Raw genomic sequence first — 15,579 nt, 5'->3', positions numbered from 1 at the left:
TACAACCTCTTTGGGTAACCTGTTCCAGTGCTTTAATATCCTCTTGGTTAGAGAGTTTTTCCTCATACCTAACCTAAATTCCCTTATTGCAACTTGAGCTCATAGTTTTCAACTCCACTTTCACAAGATGTCCTACATAAGCCTGGCTGAGACACAATGCTTTACAGTCCCATCCTGATGAGGGGTTATCAATTTTATCTTCGAGCACAGTGGCTCATGCCAGAGCGAGGCCATGCATCTGCCATCCATATGAAGGAGTCTGGATCTCGCAGCAGGGGAGTGATTGAGCCATGGCAGGAGCCTTTCCACATAGCTCCAGGACCATCCACCAGGCCAACAGGACATGAGGATCATCTGAAGTGAGGAGCCCTGCAGGAACCACACCACACAGCTGACTTCTCTCCATTCTGCCAAGCACCGCTCATCCCCACCCCTCAGCCCTGTCCAGGACCAGGTGGCACCTTTCTATTTGTCAAAGTTGATGCAGTGGTGCATGCCACCCATGTTGCCATCGCCCCCAAGATGCATCCAGTGCTTTCCAATGCAATTAGCTATTCTGTGACTGCCATTTCCCTAAGTACTTTTGGGAAACTGCTGGGAATCAGGAATATGTTCAGTGGATCAATCAGTATACCCTTGTAGTCAATCAAAATAATAGTTTAAAGGAATCTTGACTTTTGGTGGCAGCTTCTTCAGAGAGTGTCTATGCTGCTTCCACTGTGTTCTCAAGTGCCATCAAAATCATACCTCACCTACCCACTCCTACTCTACTTATACCAGACCCAAAACTGAGGTGGTAAAGCTTCCCTTTCTATACTGCTGTTGAGCACAGTGCTTGAAAGCAGTGGTGGGGATTCCCATAACATTCTTCTTGAAGATAGGCAGAAATTAAAACAAACAGGATCTGCATTTCCAACTCCTTCTACCCAATTTGAGGAAATTAGAAATCTAGACATGATACAGGTTGGGTGGAAAAACAATAACCCTTACAGCAGAATGATCTTGAATAAAAGTTCTCTCTCTCTCATAGGAGAAAGGTTGAATGATAGCCATCTCAAAACTGCTGAATTATTTATTGATTTAATAATTTCCTTTGCTACTCATTTTCTCTCCAGTTTGTCTTAGTGAGTTCTTTTTCTTACAACATCTTTTTTCTCAAGTAGGAGGTTCCTTTTCTTTTATCCCTCAAAAATCTGCAATCCTCTACTTTTTAGAAAGTTTTGTCAGACCTGTCCTATCTTCTAGTGGATTACATGTCCTAGCAACCATAGAAAAACTTCTATACTCCCACGGCCCTGATGTCTAGTAGTTTTGTTGCCAGTAAAGGTTCTTTAAATCAGACAGGTCAAAGAATAGGAGCCAGAGTACGGACCAATCCACTAGCCCTCCAATTTAGAAGCTGGATATAATGTTAATACTATTAATATCTCTATTCTATAAAACAAACAACCCGCACAAACAATAAATAAGAGTCCTTAAAAATGGTCAAGAATCACTTGGGTAATAAGTCTCTCAAAGTTAACAAATTCCCACTGCTTTACAGTGGAGGAGGGACTACAAGGAATGAAATGGGAACAGGAGTTATTCTGTTATGAGCAGTTATTGGCTTTAAAGCTAGCACTGAACATAACTACTTTGTAAGTATAAAAGGGACAGGACACAATATTGACCTCACTAATGTATGTGCTCCTACTGAAGATACAGGAGGTAAAACATTAGATACATTTTATGAGGAGCATGAATGTATATACAGTAAGGAGGACCACCAGAATCTTAGAACAGAGAAAGAAAGGATGGTTTGATGAAGATTATAGCAAATCAATTCAGAATACATGCTTGAAGAATCCAAATCAGTCTCATGCTGAGAAGCAGAGATGGGTAAGATGCCACAAGAACTAATACTTACAGAGCTAGTAGAGAAGAGGGAGCAGGAGAGAATTATTAATGTCAGAGCATTTTACAGGGGCATTAAAGTACACAGGAAAGGATATCAACTATGAAAAAGTCTGACAAAAGACAAATATTGGATTTTGTTAGTTACAAAGCATTACATTATAGAAAGATGGAAGGAATATCTTAAGGGTATTTTAATTTGATACTTTAATGACCTCTGTGATGGCACATTGGATAAAGATGAGTAGCACAGAGCCATGAATGACAGCTGAGTTATTTTGCTGAGAATGCTCAGGAAAAAACCCCAGCAAAGTGGCAAATATTACAGTATTCCTGTTGGATTATTAAACCATTAGATTGTTAAAAATAATAGGAGATAATTTATGGCAAGGACCATATATACTAATTTGCTTCTTTGGAGGCCTGAAAAAGAATTCTATAGGGATGGAAGGAAGCAGTCTTCTGCTCTATTTTTGGAAAATGCGGACAAAGTAGATCATAAATGTTACAGCACATATCTCCTCATTGCATAAAATCATATTTTTGATACATTTATATAGACTTAGGGTGTGTCTATATGGCTTTCATAGCTTGGAGTGCAGTCCTGAAGCAGGCCCTAAGCACTCGCACCTACTCTATACATAATCTTTGACTTCAAACAATTACTGAAAAAGAACAAGCTTCAGATACAGAAGAGCATTATAATGCCTACTGTTTTATATGGATATGTATGAAAACTTGGATACCTCTTCAGAAGGAAGCAAAATTACTTTTTTTTTTTTAATTCAGAAATAGCGAAGGGAAGAGAAGAGGTAAAAGAGGAGTGGGTAGAAAGAATGCTGGCAGAGACCCTGGAATTTAGAGACTAAAGGAGCGGGGTAGAGTTGACAATGGAAAAGAGGAGAGAGAAAAGACCTTCTACCAGATACTGACAATTATAATTTAAAAAATAATAATAATAACAACTCAGGTAAAAGAGATGAGCTCAGGACGCAAGCAGGAAGAGAAATGTAAGCGTTAAAGGTTAGAGCATAAAGCCATTTCATTTTAGGCCTATTTGCTGTCGAGAGCAAACGTTCATACCCCCACCCCACAAAAGGAAAATAGAATCCTAATTAGAATAACACATGGAATGATCTATCAGGGAACACATTATGGAGGGCTCTTGCTCTGAGGATATATTACATTTGCAACTGCTCTGATGATATATTTTAGTGTAGGTTCTATTGCCGTGACAAAATACATTACTGGAGTGATGGCAGTTGGTATTATACTTCATCAGAGTAATAGCTATTAGTGTTACACAGTACATCACCCAGATGACAGCCTTGTGAGGATGTGTAATACATAACCACCTTAATCCCATTCTGGTCATAAGTGCATGTGTTCACTGATATTAATAATGATTGTTAGTTTATATACTATGCAGACATAATACCTGTACTTCTGACTCTTAACAATCAGTGCTACTTTTGTAAATAGTACTGTTAGGGCTTCTGCCATGCAGGGACTTTTCTGGTACAGGAAATAAATGATATACTGAGTGTAAATATACAGATTATCATCTTTTCCTCTAGTATGTGACAGAGGTTAGCTGACAAAAAAAAACAACAACCCTTAACATAGTCAGTCATGCTGACTATCAGTAGGCCTGTACTGTAATAAATCATACATTATTTTTAAGTACAAATTCTCAGACAATCCAAATGCATAGATCTACTAGCACAATGACAGATCGGAAAAAAGGGACATTGATGACTGATAATATGCACTCTATTGATAATTTCTCAATCCTGAGATTATGATATTGATATATTAGTGAATGCCTCCATATATATATATATATATATATATATATATGTGTGGGGGGGGGGTGTCTATATATGGAGACTCTCTCTCTCTGTCTCTCTCTCTCTCTCTCTCTCTCTCTCTATATATATATATATATATTTATATTTTTGAGTCTGTGCATGTGTTGTCAGAACTCTGTGTTTTATATCTGGGATTGGGGATCAAAGGGATCCTAGGCATCTTCTGACATACATTCAAGCAGAGGTGAAGAACATAAGGCAAGGAAACGCATGCAGGATGGTAGTTGTTGGTATATTTCTTGTATTAACTAAAGTTAACCTGACTGGGTTTTATAACCACAATAAAGCAAGTGTATTTCCTTCAATTACCATGTACCGATATTTCCAAATAAGGATGATGTGTTTTCTGAGGGAAAAAAATGTTGTGCTTACACACTGCTGGGGTTCTGGAGTGTTAGCACTGGTCCTGGGGCCTGTTGCCCCATGCTAGTTCGTCTGCTGGTCTTTGCCCAAATTTAAAAATGACAGTGGAAGTGTTTTTGAAAACAACTGTGATGGCAACTCTTTTACTATATTTGGAAACTCAATCTATAATGACATCTTCCCTGTCATATTTCATTAATGATAACTTTGGGTACATGCAGACATTATACTTAGATCAACCTAACTTCAGTTAGGCTGATCTAAGTGCTGATCTCTATATATGTTTGGGGAGGTTAGACTGGGGAAAAAATGGCTAGCCCAATCTGACTTAGGACACCATAGAAAGTGCACTAAGTTAGATCAGGCATGGGTTAGCCTCATCTACTGAACATACGTACATATTTGGAGTGCAGCCCTGGGGCTGGGAAAGCCCAGCTGCTTACCCCAGCTGTGCTGCCCACCCAGGGGTGTGCTTTTCCTACACTCCCATCCCCACATACACAGACACACACACATCCTGACTGGACTATTTTAAGCCCTCCGGCTCCCTCTACTCCCAGACAAATAGTACCCACTGTGGACTTGCTAACTCCTTCCCCCCTACAACCAACCTTTCATGGACCCTCTAGCCCCATGATGCTGTCCACCCCTGCCCCTACTCCATCTTGCTTAGATTATGTTCCCAGTACAGTTCCCGGCATCAGCAAACATTTGTAAAAGCAAGACCCAATCTATGATCCTGTAGCTTAAAGTATGCCCTTTGTTATACAATTTATGGCTTATTGCTTAACAAAGATTTTTTTTCTATCCAGTTAATTAAAGAAGATCACTTTAAAAAGAAACAGATCAGTTTCAGTGTTCATTCAAATAATCTGATTCAGTTCATGGTAGCCATAGTGATGTATAGATAGATAAAGAACATTGATGGGCTGAACTGAGTATGGAAATGTCTGAAAAAATCTATTTTGGTTCTTTGGGTCTGTGGTTAAGTCTAGCTTTTATTTCTAACTATTTCAAGACATGAAACACAATAGCTATTGCACAATTTTATTTCTAAACCATTCTAATTTTTTCAAGACATTGATCCAAATGCACCATATGCCATTTTTAATTCATGATTAGCTTTCTGATTAAAAATAGAAAACTACAGATATATCATTTCAGAGTGCATTTTCTTTCTGGAACAACGTCATCAATTGTATTCATCTGTACTTCTAATATATAGACTTAGTTTTTCAAACTGATGCATCCTATAATTTTGTTCATAACTCTAAATGAACCATTTTGAAAAGATATCCCTGGAGATGCATTAACTTAGACACTCTTTGAATAAAGCACTCCTGGGTGTTTTTTATTTGTCACATTTCTATAAATATATATGTGTAAAGAGCGCTGTGGAAGGAAATAAACAGTCTGAATGGGTTGGCAGCAGACAGATCATTTTGGAGTGAACATGCACTTTAGAGTTCCAATTACTGTTTAATATTTCAGCAAAAATAAAGACAGGAAAAATAGCCTCTAATTTAATTTAAAAAGGCTAGAAAACTGGTATTAGTATTTAACAACTGATGATATATAATAATCATTTATTCCAAAACAGAGTACTGATAACACAAGAAACAGGTCAGACTACATCAAAGCAACATACATACAGCCCTTTAAATTTCAGCTGCATGAATGCTTTCTATATTCCTTGCATATAATGCCCAGGTTTCCTTAGGAAATAAAAAAGGACATGATCACTTGAAAGAGGGCAATTTAATTTAATAGATGAATAGATACTGCATTTTCCTCAGTACTGTTACTGTAGAGTTACTCTATGAAGCCATACATAATTCATTAAAGTAAAAATGTCAGTACCCTTCTACCTTGTTAATATACATGGATAATACAGAAATTTGACTCTGTATAATTTTAGTACCCCCTTTTAGGAAATGCCAAAGATACGCTTTGCCCTAAAGATGTAGTTCATTCCATACGGATGAAATTGTCCATGAATAGCTGTCCAGGACAGGGCCTTTATCTTTAAATTCCACCTACACCCTGAAATTTAGCATATGGTACTTGTCCTCTAAGAATATTATTACTGTTAATTCATTAATTAATTTAAAATATTAATTGTATTAATACTATTAAGGATTTTTGTGGATATCTTTTGTCCTAACCATGCAGTTGGTCCAATAAAAGGTATTACTTAAAAAAATCTTTGCCCCCTCCATATTTCCTGGACCATCAGAGCTACACCATCATTCAAAGCCTACTTAATACTATTTAATTTTTCTATGACAGCTCAGGGTGGAGCAGATGCTGCCCACCCTTTTAAAGTGGCATGCTGTAGATACATATAATCTAATTCAAAATTTCTTTGTAGTCAATAAAAAGATGCCCATTGACTTCAGTTATAGCAAATAAAGTAAGCAAACAAACAAAACTGGAAAATCATTGTTGTTTTTTATACTTAGTTGAATATAATAATCATTATTACAGAATTTCCACAGTAGTTGCTAATTGTTGCATAGTAATAAAAGGGGGGTTTCAATTTTCAGTGTAATGTATTTAATGACTCAGTACTTAAGTAAATGCAAAAACACAAAGCATAGATAATCGCAAAAAGTACACATCGGTTTGGATCATCTCCGTTTTGGACCACCTCAGTTTGTTTTTTATTATTGATACTAGAATTCCTTACAAGGTATGGGTATACCTGCACTTCATTGTCTTTTTGTTTTATCTTCTTTTTTTTTTTCAGGATTGGCCAGCAACCTCTTCAACCTTACGGATTTGAGGTATCTCCCTTCCAGAGTGACAAGCTTCCTGATCACATTCGAGAGAATTTTTCACTTTCACTTCAGTTGAAGCCATTCATTACACACAGCCCTGGTATTAGGGCCCTACATGACAAACTGCTCCCTTTCAGTCCTTCTCTCTTGCTGCTCATCACTGCTTCCTTGGAGATCAGCACTATTCTCCTTTGAATCCATTAGTCATTCTTGAATAATGACATAAAAGCTTAGCAGTGCTTTAGAAAAGAAGCCTTTTATTATACTTTTTAAACAACCATTAATATCTATAACACTCAGCAGTCTTCTAATTTTCTTTTGTGAAAGGACAAGCTGTAACTACATGACAAAATGGCATGGGGTCCTAAACTATTACCAGTTTCATTAATGTAGGTGAAATAGGAAGAAAAAGAACAATACGTTTCATTCATGTCAGTTACTGGAAATTTCTAGGTTTTCGAAAACCTCTTATCTGCCTTCAGCTGAATTTATAAACACTAATTAGAGTAAAAATCCAGTATGACAGGCATATTGTTTTTCTTTATCCAAGTACCTTAAAGAAAGCAGTCCAAAACCAAGCATGAAAGGATTCAGGCAATACACCAGATTAATTACAGCATATCAAAATATCATTTAAAATACTCTATTCATGGTAAAAACTGTTAGTTTTCCCAGTCTTATCTGATCATATAGGAGCCCCTACCTGAGAGCAGGATAGTAAAAAGGAAAATTGTTAAGCTTTACCTATGTTCCTCTCCAGTCACCTACTGAGTAAGGATGGCATTTTGTGGCAACTAATGGCTAATTCAAAATGAGTTCACATTGCATATGCAGAATGAGCAGCATAAGAAAAACTATGTGCAGGGAGCCTGAGTAACTTGTTATGGGGTGAGACAAAATGAGACAAATTAAATTGAAAGGTAATTCTGAGCTCTGAGTATACTAGACTATGCACCATGGTACATGCTCTGACTGTACTATAATTATTTTTCAGGGACATGTATTTAATAATAATTTAATATTTCTGATTATATTCTAATTCTATGGGAGTCTCTACCCAAACTGCTGTTTTTCATGCAGGTTATCACTAAATATTTTTGTTGTGCTGGATTAGCTTAGATCTTCTGATTTTGTGATTGTGATTTCTGAAATTCAAGTTGTAGGGTGGCTTAGTCATAACTTTCTAAATAAAAATGTTTAGATCAATACCTTCATGCCTAATTTTTTCCCCCAAAATCTCTGAAAAGATATTTCATTAGGATTGTATAAAAAATCTGGATGTACATCAAGATATAAGCCACAGCTTGCAAGATCTATACAAACAAGTAGTATCTTCTAATAGTGTATTTTTGATGGAGAAATTTCTGATGAATAAATATTTGCATAACATGTTTGTGATGCAGTGCTGCTTAGATATAGCATTTGATTGATATCAAAATTGTGTTCCAGGTGTTATTGCGGACACCAAATTTGTTTCATAACCTGTTTTCTGACAGCTTGCTTACTACTGAAATTACTCTAAAATCACCTTTTATAGGAACTAGGATGATTATCTTATAGCTGGACCTTTCAACTGGCAAAGACAAGTGGCTGTTGTCTTATAGTGCCCTTTTGAAACCTGATTTCCAGGTGGTAAGTGTTCTTAACATGCTTTTCCCCCCTCCCTTTCACTTATCATTGAGAGAAGGGGATCTCTTCTCAATGGAAAAAAATAGTTAAATTGGTAACCCAAGGGTTTCTCAAAGACTTAGAAATTATTTTCAATGATTTTTTTCTAAATTTTTATACAGAATTGTCCTCTTTGAAGAAAGAAGTATATTCATGATAAGATGGTGATAATATTAATTCATGGCCATGGGTGTGCTTTGAATGTTAGTGAAAGCTGCTTAATGCTACTAATATTATACAGTACATTTGTAACACCTTCTTATATACATGCATCTTCTGAAACTTTCTTCCCACTTTATGCCAATTCTGCAGGAAAAGCAGAATTAATAGGTTTCCGTAGTATCCTTGGTTCATGTAGAATATAAATGACTTTATAAGGAGGAGTGTGATCTCCAAAGGAGTGAAACATTTTTTCCTATTATTCTTCTTTTAATTCTTTCCCATTTGATGGCGGGAGGACGAGGGAACTATGTTACCCTGCTTTCATTTACAGTAACTTGCAGGGCAGAGGATTGTTGAAGCAGAAGAGACTTCATTCTTTTAACAAGTTTACAGTTTCTGTCACAAAAGATGGTTTCACTGGGTAAAGGGTTATCTGTTGGGCAGTTATTTATATCTCTGTTACAATGGCAGAGATGGGACAAAAGTAAGCGTATGCAAGTATTAAGGAGGTTTGGGGCCAAGAGCATTCTCCCTAGCCTGGTCTCAGCAGCACAGAAATGTAAGTTTGTGCTTGATAGATAATAAGGCTGGCATTGCATTCCTACTATATTAATAGACACAAGCATTATTTTTATTAAAAACACATTTCCATGTGTTTCTTGATAGAAGAACAAAAGATACCAGAACTCCTGCTGAGTTTATTTTTCAGATTGGTTGAAGTTTAAGTGTTGTGAATTTATCTTTTCTCTAATTCCGAAAAATGGATACCGCTGGGTTTTCTTTCCTTTGGGGCTCTCAGATTAGGTTCAGTACAATCTGTAGCATACTTCCTCTCTTCAAAAAAGGTGTGGGGTCCTAAGGAGCATGATCCTAGAGACTAGCAATCATACCCAGAGGTATCTGTGGGAGATTAGGATGTTCAGAAATCCTGAGGATCAAACTTAAAGGGAAGAAAGATTCCAAAATAGTTCCTTCTATGAGACTTTGTAGATACTGGACCCTGTGAAGTTAATGGGAGCTTACCATTAAGTCCATTGGATCCAATATTTCACTCAAACAATGCACAAAAAGACAAAGAGACAGGGGTTGAGGCTTTCAATGTGGTCCAGAGAAGATAGCTGCACAGCATTAATGTATTTGAAAAGAAATTATATGAGTAAATCCCCTAGAAAGCTTTGAATATCTCTGAAATTCACTGGATAAGTCATTCTTCACTACACCAGATTTTGATAGTAGCATTAAGCTTTAGGAACAAAAAGGAGAGATTTTTATTCTCCCTCTCAGTTTGGAATTTCTGCTACCCTGTAGGAAGCGGTTTCATACATGCATTAGAAGTATACATACTTCTAATCCAGAAAGCTTGTCTTGCGTCATAATATCTCTTGACCTCATAACAATACTGGAAACTTTAAAAAAACAACCTCTCACAGACACTCCAATGACCTGTGAAACAGTTTAACTTTATATTTATATCTCATATTTAGTTAAAAAACAATTACCAACCAATTAAAATCTATTAATTCTTCTTTTCCTAGTTCCTAGTTACTTAAAGAAAGGTTAAACTATATTAATTTCTGCACAGAAAGCAGGTCAGTGTTTAGGTACCTTCCAGGCTGATAATTGTATAAACCAGTCCTTGAGGCAAGTTATCAATAGGGATGGCCCTTGAAATCATATAAAATACATTATTTGACTTCCCAAAGAATCAGTAGTCAACATGTCTGCCTTCCAGGCAAGGTATTATACTGACATGCCTAGAAGGCAGGTCAGCATATGCAGATACCTCAGCAGATATATTGCTATAAAAGCCCTAAATTTAAAGCAGTCATATCCTAGCAAGAATCAAATTCAGACTTCCCTATGGTATTGAGGGAGTGAACACATCTAAAAGAAATCCTCTTAGCAAATAGCTGCTCATAGGAGACCAACAGAATGGCCTCTGCTCTGAGGCATACAAGGGTATCAGGGTCTTCCTGTAATGTTGAATAGTAGTCTAGTTTTCTTTTCTTTTCAGATACCAAAATGGCATCAAAACGATCAGGACACTGGATGATTATCAAAGTAAGATTACTACTTCTTACCTTTATAATTTTTTGATCGTTTGGTATAAATTCTGTGAAATACGTCCTGGAAGGGTCAGCTACTGAATCCTTTTAGCATATGTTCTTACACATTTTTTTCTTTTTTTTTTCTTTGTCTTTTTTTTTTTTTTGGTATATCAGAAATAGCACATCATGTTTTTCTCCTAAAAACAGAAAACATTAGAATGAGGGCTCAGTTGTGTCTTCACTGTAAATACAGATGGAAAGTCCATTGCATGGCCCCAGGAATACCTTTCCTTCCTACCTCTCCCATTTCTCTGGGAATAGATTCTATATGGAACCAATAGCAGAACATCTATGCTGACTTTGTCCTTTTAGAGGATGGGGCTAAGGATGCAGCAGAAACTTATATTTTTGTCACACGCCCATCTATGCAAGATTGGAGAGACAGTCACTATTTAGAAATTATTTCCATTCTTTCACTGTTGCTTTAACTGGTACCTAGCACAAATGCAAAAAGTAATCCCTTTGTGGCACTATTTAAAAAAAAAAGGGGGTAATTTCCAATATGCCCAAGATGTATAGCTACAAGTATCTTAAACAATGTTTTTTTAAACTGTTAAAATATTTTTCAGTCTGCAATATTTCATTTCATGTGGGGGGGTTTTCTCTATGACTAAGTGGTATACATTGATATTCTCTGTCAGACATCTCTCTTAGAAAAACACAATGCAATTTAAAATTATTCAGTTAAGAAGCCACGGGGGAGACAAAGTCAAATGCAAGTATTGTCTTCAAGCAGTGAGAGTGCAGTGGGTTTGTAGCACCTCTAATTTTGCCATTTCAACCTATTTGTTGACCGTTTAAAAAAATCATATTCATTAGTACCTGGAACATGCTTGAGGGTTGGCCCTAAAAAAGTCTATTAATGAAAGAGAGATGCACAATTTGTTTCATAAAACCAGATTTCTTGTTTTTATACTTTTCTCAGTAATAGAAATGTGTATAAAGTAAGGGATGATCTTACACATTACATGGTAACTGATTGTTTTTTCAGAAGACAATGTGCTTTTTTAAGTTAATCTAAGGTGAGCATCATTTTTTTAAAAACAAAACTTCAGAGAACATGTTGACAGCTAACAATGTTGAAGTGTACAACCTTGAAAAAGTTACAACAAACCATGGAGCTCTGACACTGTTTCCTCCAATCACATATTGTTTTGGTTCAAGTATAGCTGTCCAGTTTTGCCACTGAAAAAAAAGCTAGTGATAGGTCAAACAATATGACTGAAAGAGCAGTTCTGGTGGTACAAGGAGAAAAATTATTAACTTCCAAAAAATAATAAATTGAGGGTAGATTTGCAAGAGGTTTCTCACCTTCGTCTTTCTCTACTGGAGAATCCAGATATCTTCAGAAAAAATAGTTGATTTGATTCCAGCATTATAATATATTTTAGGCTTTGCTTTACTCATTTAGGAAAGTATAATATACTGCTTGGTCTACCCATATTGCACATTGAGCTATTGCGAGTATTGTCACCCCCTCAATATTCCTTCCTGGACAAAGTAGACTGGAGTGAAACAAATGAGCAAAGCTTTTTCTTCCTTCTCCTACGTCATCACCTAATGGATAGAAAAGCTAGTCGAGGTGACTGCGGAAATAATTCCCCCCCTGCAGTAACTTGTTACCACCCCAAAGCAAACAGGAAACACGGTAAAGGTTGTGAAGCTATCACAATTCCTTCCTATGGCAAGCCAGCTGTACACTATATCTTACCCAGGACTCAGTCTTAAGGGGCAGTCTAGTTCATAGGGACCCTCTGGTTATTCATGTTGATAATATGCCTCTGTAGGGGCTGACAGCTTCCTGCTGTAACTCATGCTGCTTCACAGGAAGAGCCATGAGTTATAGCATTCCCCCGGACCCAACAGAAGTTCACTGTTACGTCCAGCAGATTGGGGTTTGAAGTCCAGTTTGGAGTGGCTGCATGCGTGCATGCACTCTCCCCTAGCCCCATCCACCATCCCAGATTCACTGCTGTATTCAGAATGGGAGGGGGACAAGGGAGGGAGCTCAGTCTGGGGTTTGCCTAGCCTGTTCTGAAGGTTGGGCAGGTGGATTGGAGCCCTCCCAGACCTCAGGGGGGCTCCAATCTACCCACTCCATCCTCTAGCACAAGGTGGGCAAACCCCAGACAGAACTCCCTTCCCTCCCATGTCTATCTCCTATTCTAAAATGACACCAGGAGCAGGGCTGGGCTGCATCAACCCAGACCTGCTCCCAGCATGTGCTGACAGAAATTCGTGATGGCACTCCACTTTGGAGCACCTTCATCTGAACCCTCATGTAATGAGGGTTCAGATTGTCATGCTATTGGGCACTTACAGAAGGGCACATTAGTGCTTTGCAGCTGTGCCCTTCTATAAGGATACAGGATATACAGGTATAATATATTTAATGTATTTCATGTTTAAAATGTTTTAAATAAATTGCAAGTTATAAAATGATTTGCTATAACAATAGACCTTTGGTTATCACCCGTCTACCCTAAGTTTGGGTCTATCCAAATTTCTGTTGCAACTTATAACATTGACACTGTTTCCCCACCACTGAGGTAATCACCTTATGATTCATTAACTAATTAGATCATGTTTCTACAGTACGCTTAAGGCTATAGATAAATGCTATGTAGAATTATTTGGGGAAACTGAGAAAAGCATTCTGCTAACAATTATGCCATTTTTTTTTCCCATTATGGAATGTCTCTTGCCAACAGGATATTTTTTTGTTTAGCTTTGGTCTTTATTTTGGGGGAGTTTTTACAAGGCTTCTTTTGTTCCCACTGTTTATGGTTTATTGGAGATTATAACTCTTTATGACATCATATGAAGCTCTTATGGATACAGTTTTCTCTATTAACCAAAGATTGGAGAATTAGATTGCTAACAGCAATGGAAAACAGCTAAAAGCCTAATGCCAACTGTTTCCTTACTTGCATAGTAGTTTAAATATATAGGCCATAATTATAAAAAAGAGATGCCTAAAAGTTAGGCTGCTGTATCCATATTTACCAATCTAAGTGGCTCAGTTTCAAGTGTTGTGCAGCAATCATTTCCCAGTGGGAGATCAAATATGTAGCACTTCAGTGTAACAGTTTAAGCTTGTGCAGTTATGGAAAAACTGTAAACTGTGAAATGACCTGAATCACCTTTGCATTACTGCAGCTTTTCACTTGTGTAATTCCATTACTAAGTATTGAAGTAGTGAATCATGCCCATATTTTAGATGAGCATATACACTGCGTTCAAACAATGTACTTGATTCATTTTCCATTTAAATAAGCATGTATATTTTGAGTCCTTACTGGTATTTTTGAGATGTAGCCATCTACATCCATTTTGCTGATTCTAAAAAGGTCTAATCTGATACATTTCAATGTAACAATGTGAAATTAAATAGGTGGCAGCAAGATGTTATGAAGGTACTGATCCCTCAGTTTCTACATCTCTCGAATCAAGTAAACAGGTTCAGTGTGGGTTATATTTCCCACGGCAAAATCCCTGAACTTGTTTGAGTCCCTTTGTTGTGGTATTTTACTGTGGAAGAAAATGGAACGTATTTTTGTGATATTGTGCCTCTTGGATGACTTCATGGTATATTATTCTGCAGGCTTAGAAAAATTAAATAAAAGGGAAAAATGCATAAATATTATTTTATGTTTCATTTTACCATGATATACAGTAGATTTGAATGAGTTTTTGTGACCTGTGAATATTTCAGGGAGGAAAAAAAAATGTGTCTAGTATGGTGTCTCTAAAAACTGTGGCTGCCTGAGAAAGTAGGGGTTTTTTTTTTCTATTTTCTTAGCCTCCTTAATCTTTGGGAAATTCACTATTGTTACAGTTTATCTGAAGAGGTTTTATATTGTATTCCATGTGGAATATAATATAAAATGCTGTTCCATTAGTGATAGCTAAACCTAAAAGGCTTTTAGGATTTGTTTTGTTCCTAGAATAAGTTTATATGATTGTTTTTAACTGTTTTGGTCTAGATCAGGCTGAAAATAGTGCAAGAACAGATTTTCTTGTTGGATTGGGATATTTAGGGTACCTAACAATCCCAGGGATCACAGGCAGGGAATAGAATTAAGATTGATTTTTACAAAACTCAACATTACATGATTTGTTTAAGTTTTGTTAAAAGCTCAGGGGAGGTTTTAAAATAAATAAATATTTATTTATTTGAAAAATGTTCCCCTACTCTGACTGTAACTACATTTATATTTGCAATGGCAGAGGAATGCATCAGTCACAAGAGACATCTGATCGCAAAACCTGGCTATAAAGGTATTCAGAGGTGAAAAGGCAAAATGTCAGGATGGTGGTAGGCGATAAGAATTTGTACCATGCTTTCCATTTGATCAGTAGCTTATCATCACCACTTGTCAGCATCACTACTGTACAGCAGTCATTTCTGATACTACCACTCTCACATGCATGATGTGAAATGCTGAGGTCCTATTTGAACTCCTACCTTCCTAGGGATGAAGGTATTTTCCACCCGTTCTGCTGAAGCCATTTTACTGTGCAGAAAATAATCCAAGTTTTCTTGTGTTAGAAACAGGATAAGAGCCAAAAGAAACATGATTGCAATGGAAAACAAGGTTATTATGGTGCTTAACTGAGAGAAGAACTCCTTGTTCCCATTACTATTCATGCATTTTATATGAAACAATCATTGGATAAATAAAACAGTAATAATCCTAAACAAGGAGGACTGCTTTCAAATGGGGAAAAATC

The 15,579-nt window shown here is 36.8% G+C and overlaps 1 protein-coding gene across 3 annotated transcripts in view; it reads left to right on the top strand.

Moving 5' to 3' along the window:
* Positions 1 to 15,579, top strand: part of MGAT4C (MGAT4 family member C) — a 753,010-nt gene that overhangs the window by 606,794 nt on the left and 130,637 nt on the right. For all 3 annotated transcript variants that reach the window (XM_059726138.1, XM_059726139.1, XM_014610898.3), the window contains 3 exons: positions 6,877 to 6,913; positions 8,445 to 8,539; positions 10,752 to 10,798. In XM_059726138.1, coding sequence (XP_059582121.1) covers positions 10,760 to 10,798 — 39 coding nt within the window. In that variant the 5' untranslated portion in view covers positions 6,877 to 6,913; positions 8,445 to 8,539; positions 10,752 to 10,759. The remainder of the gene's footprint in view (positions 1 to 6,876; positions 6,914 to 8,444; positions 8,540 to 10,751; positions 10,799 to 15,579) is intronic.

Source organism: Alligator mississippiensis, chromosome 4 (genome assembly GCF_030867095.1).
Source record: "Alligator mississippiensis isolate rAllMis1 chromosome 4, rAllMis1, whole genome shotgun sequence".
Lineage (NCBI taxonomy): Eukaryota > Metazoa > Chordata > Crocodylia > Alligatoridae > Alligator > Alligator mississippiensis.
The sequence above is the reverse complement of the archived record's forward strand: the minus strand, read 5'-3'. Positions and strand labels throughout refer to the sequence as shown.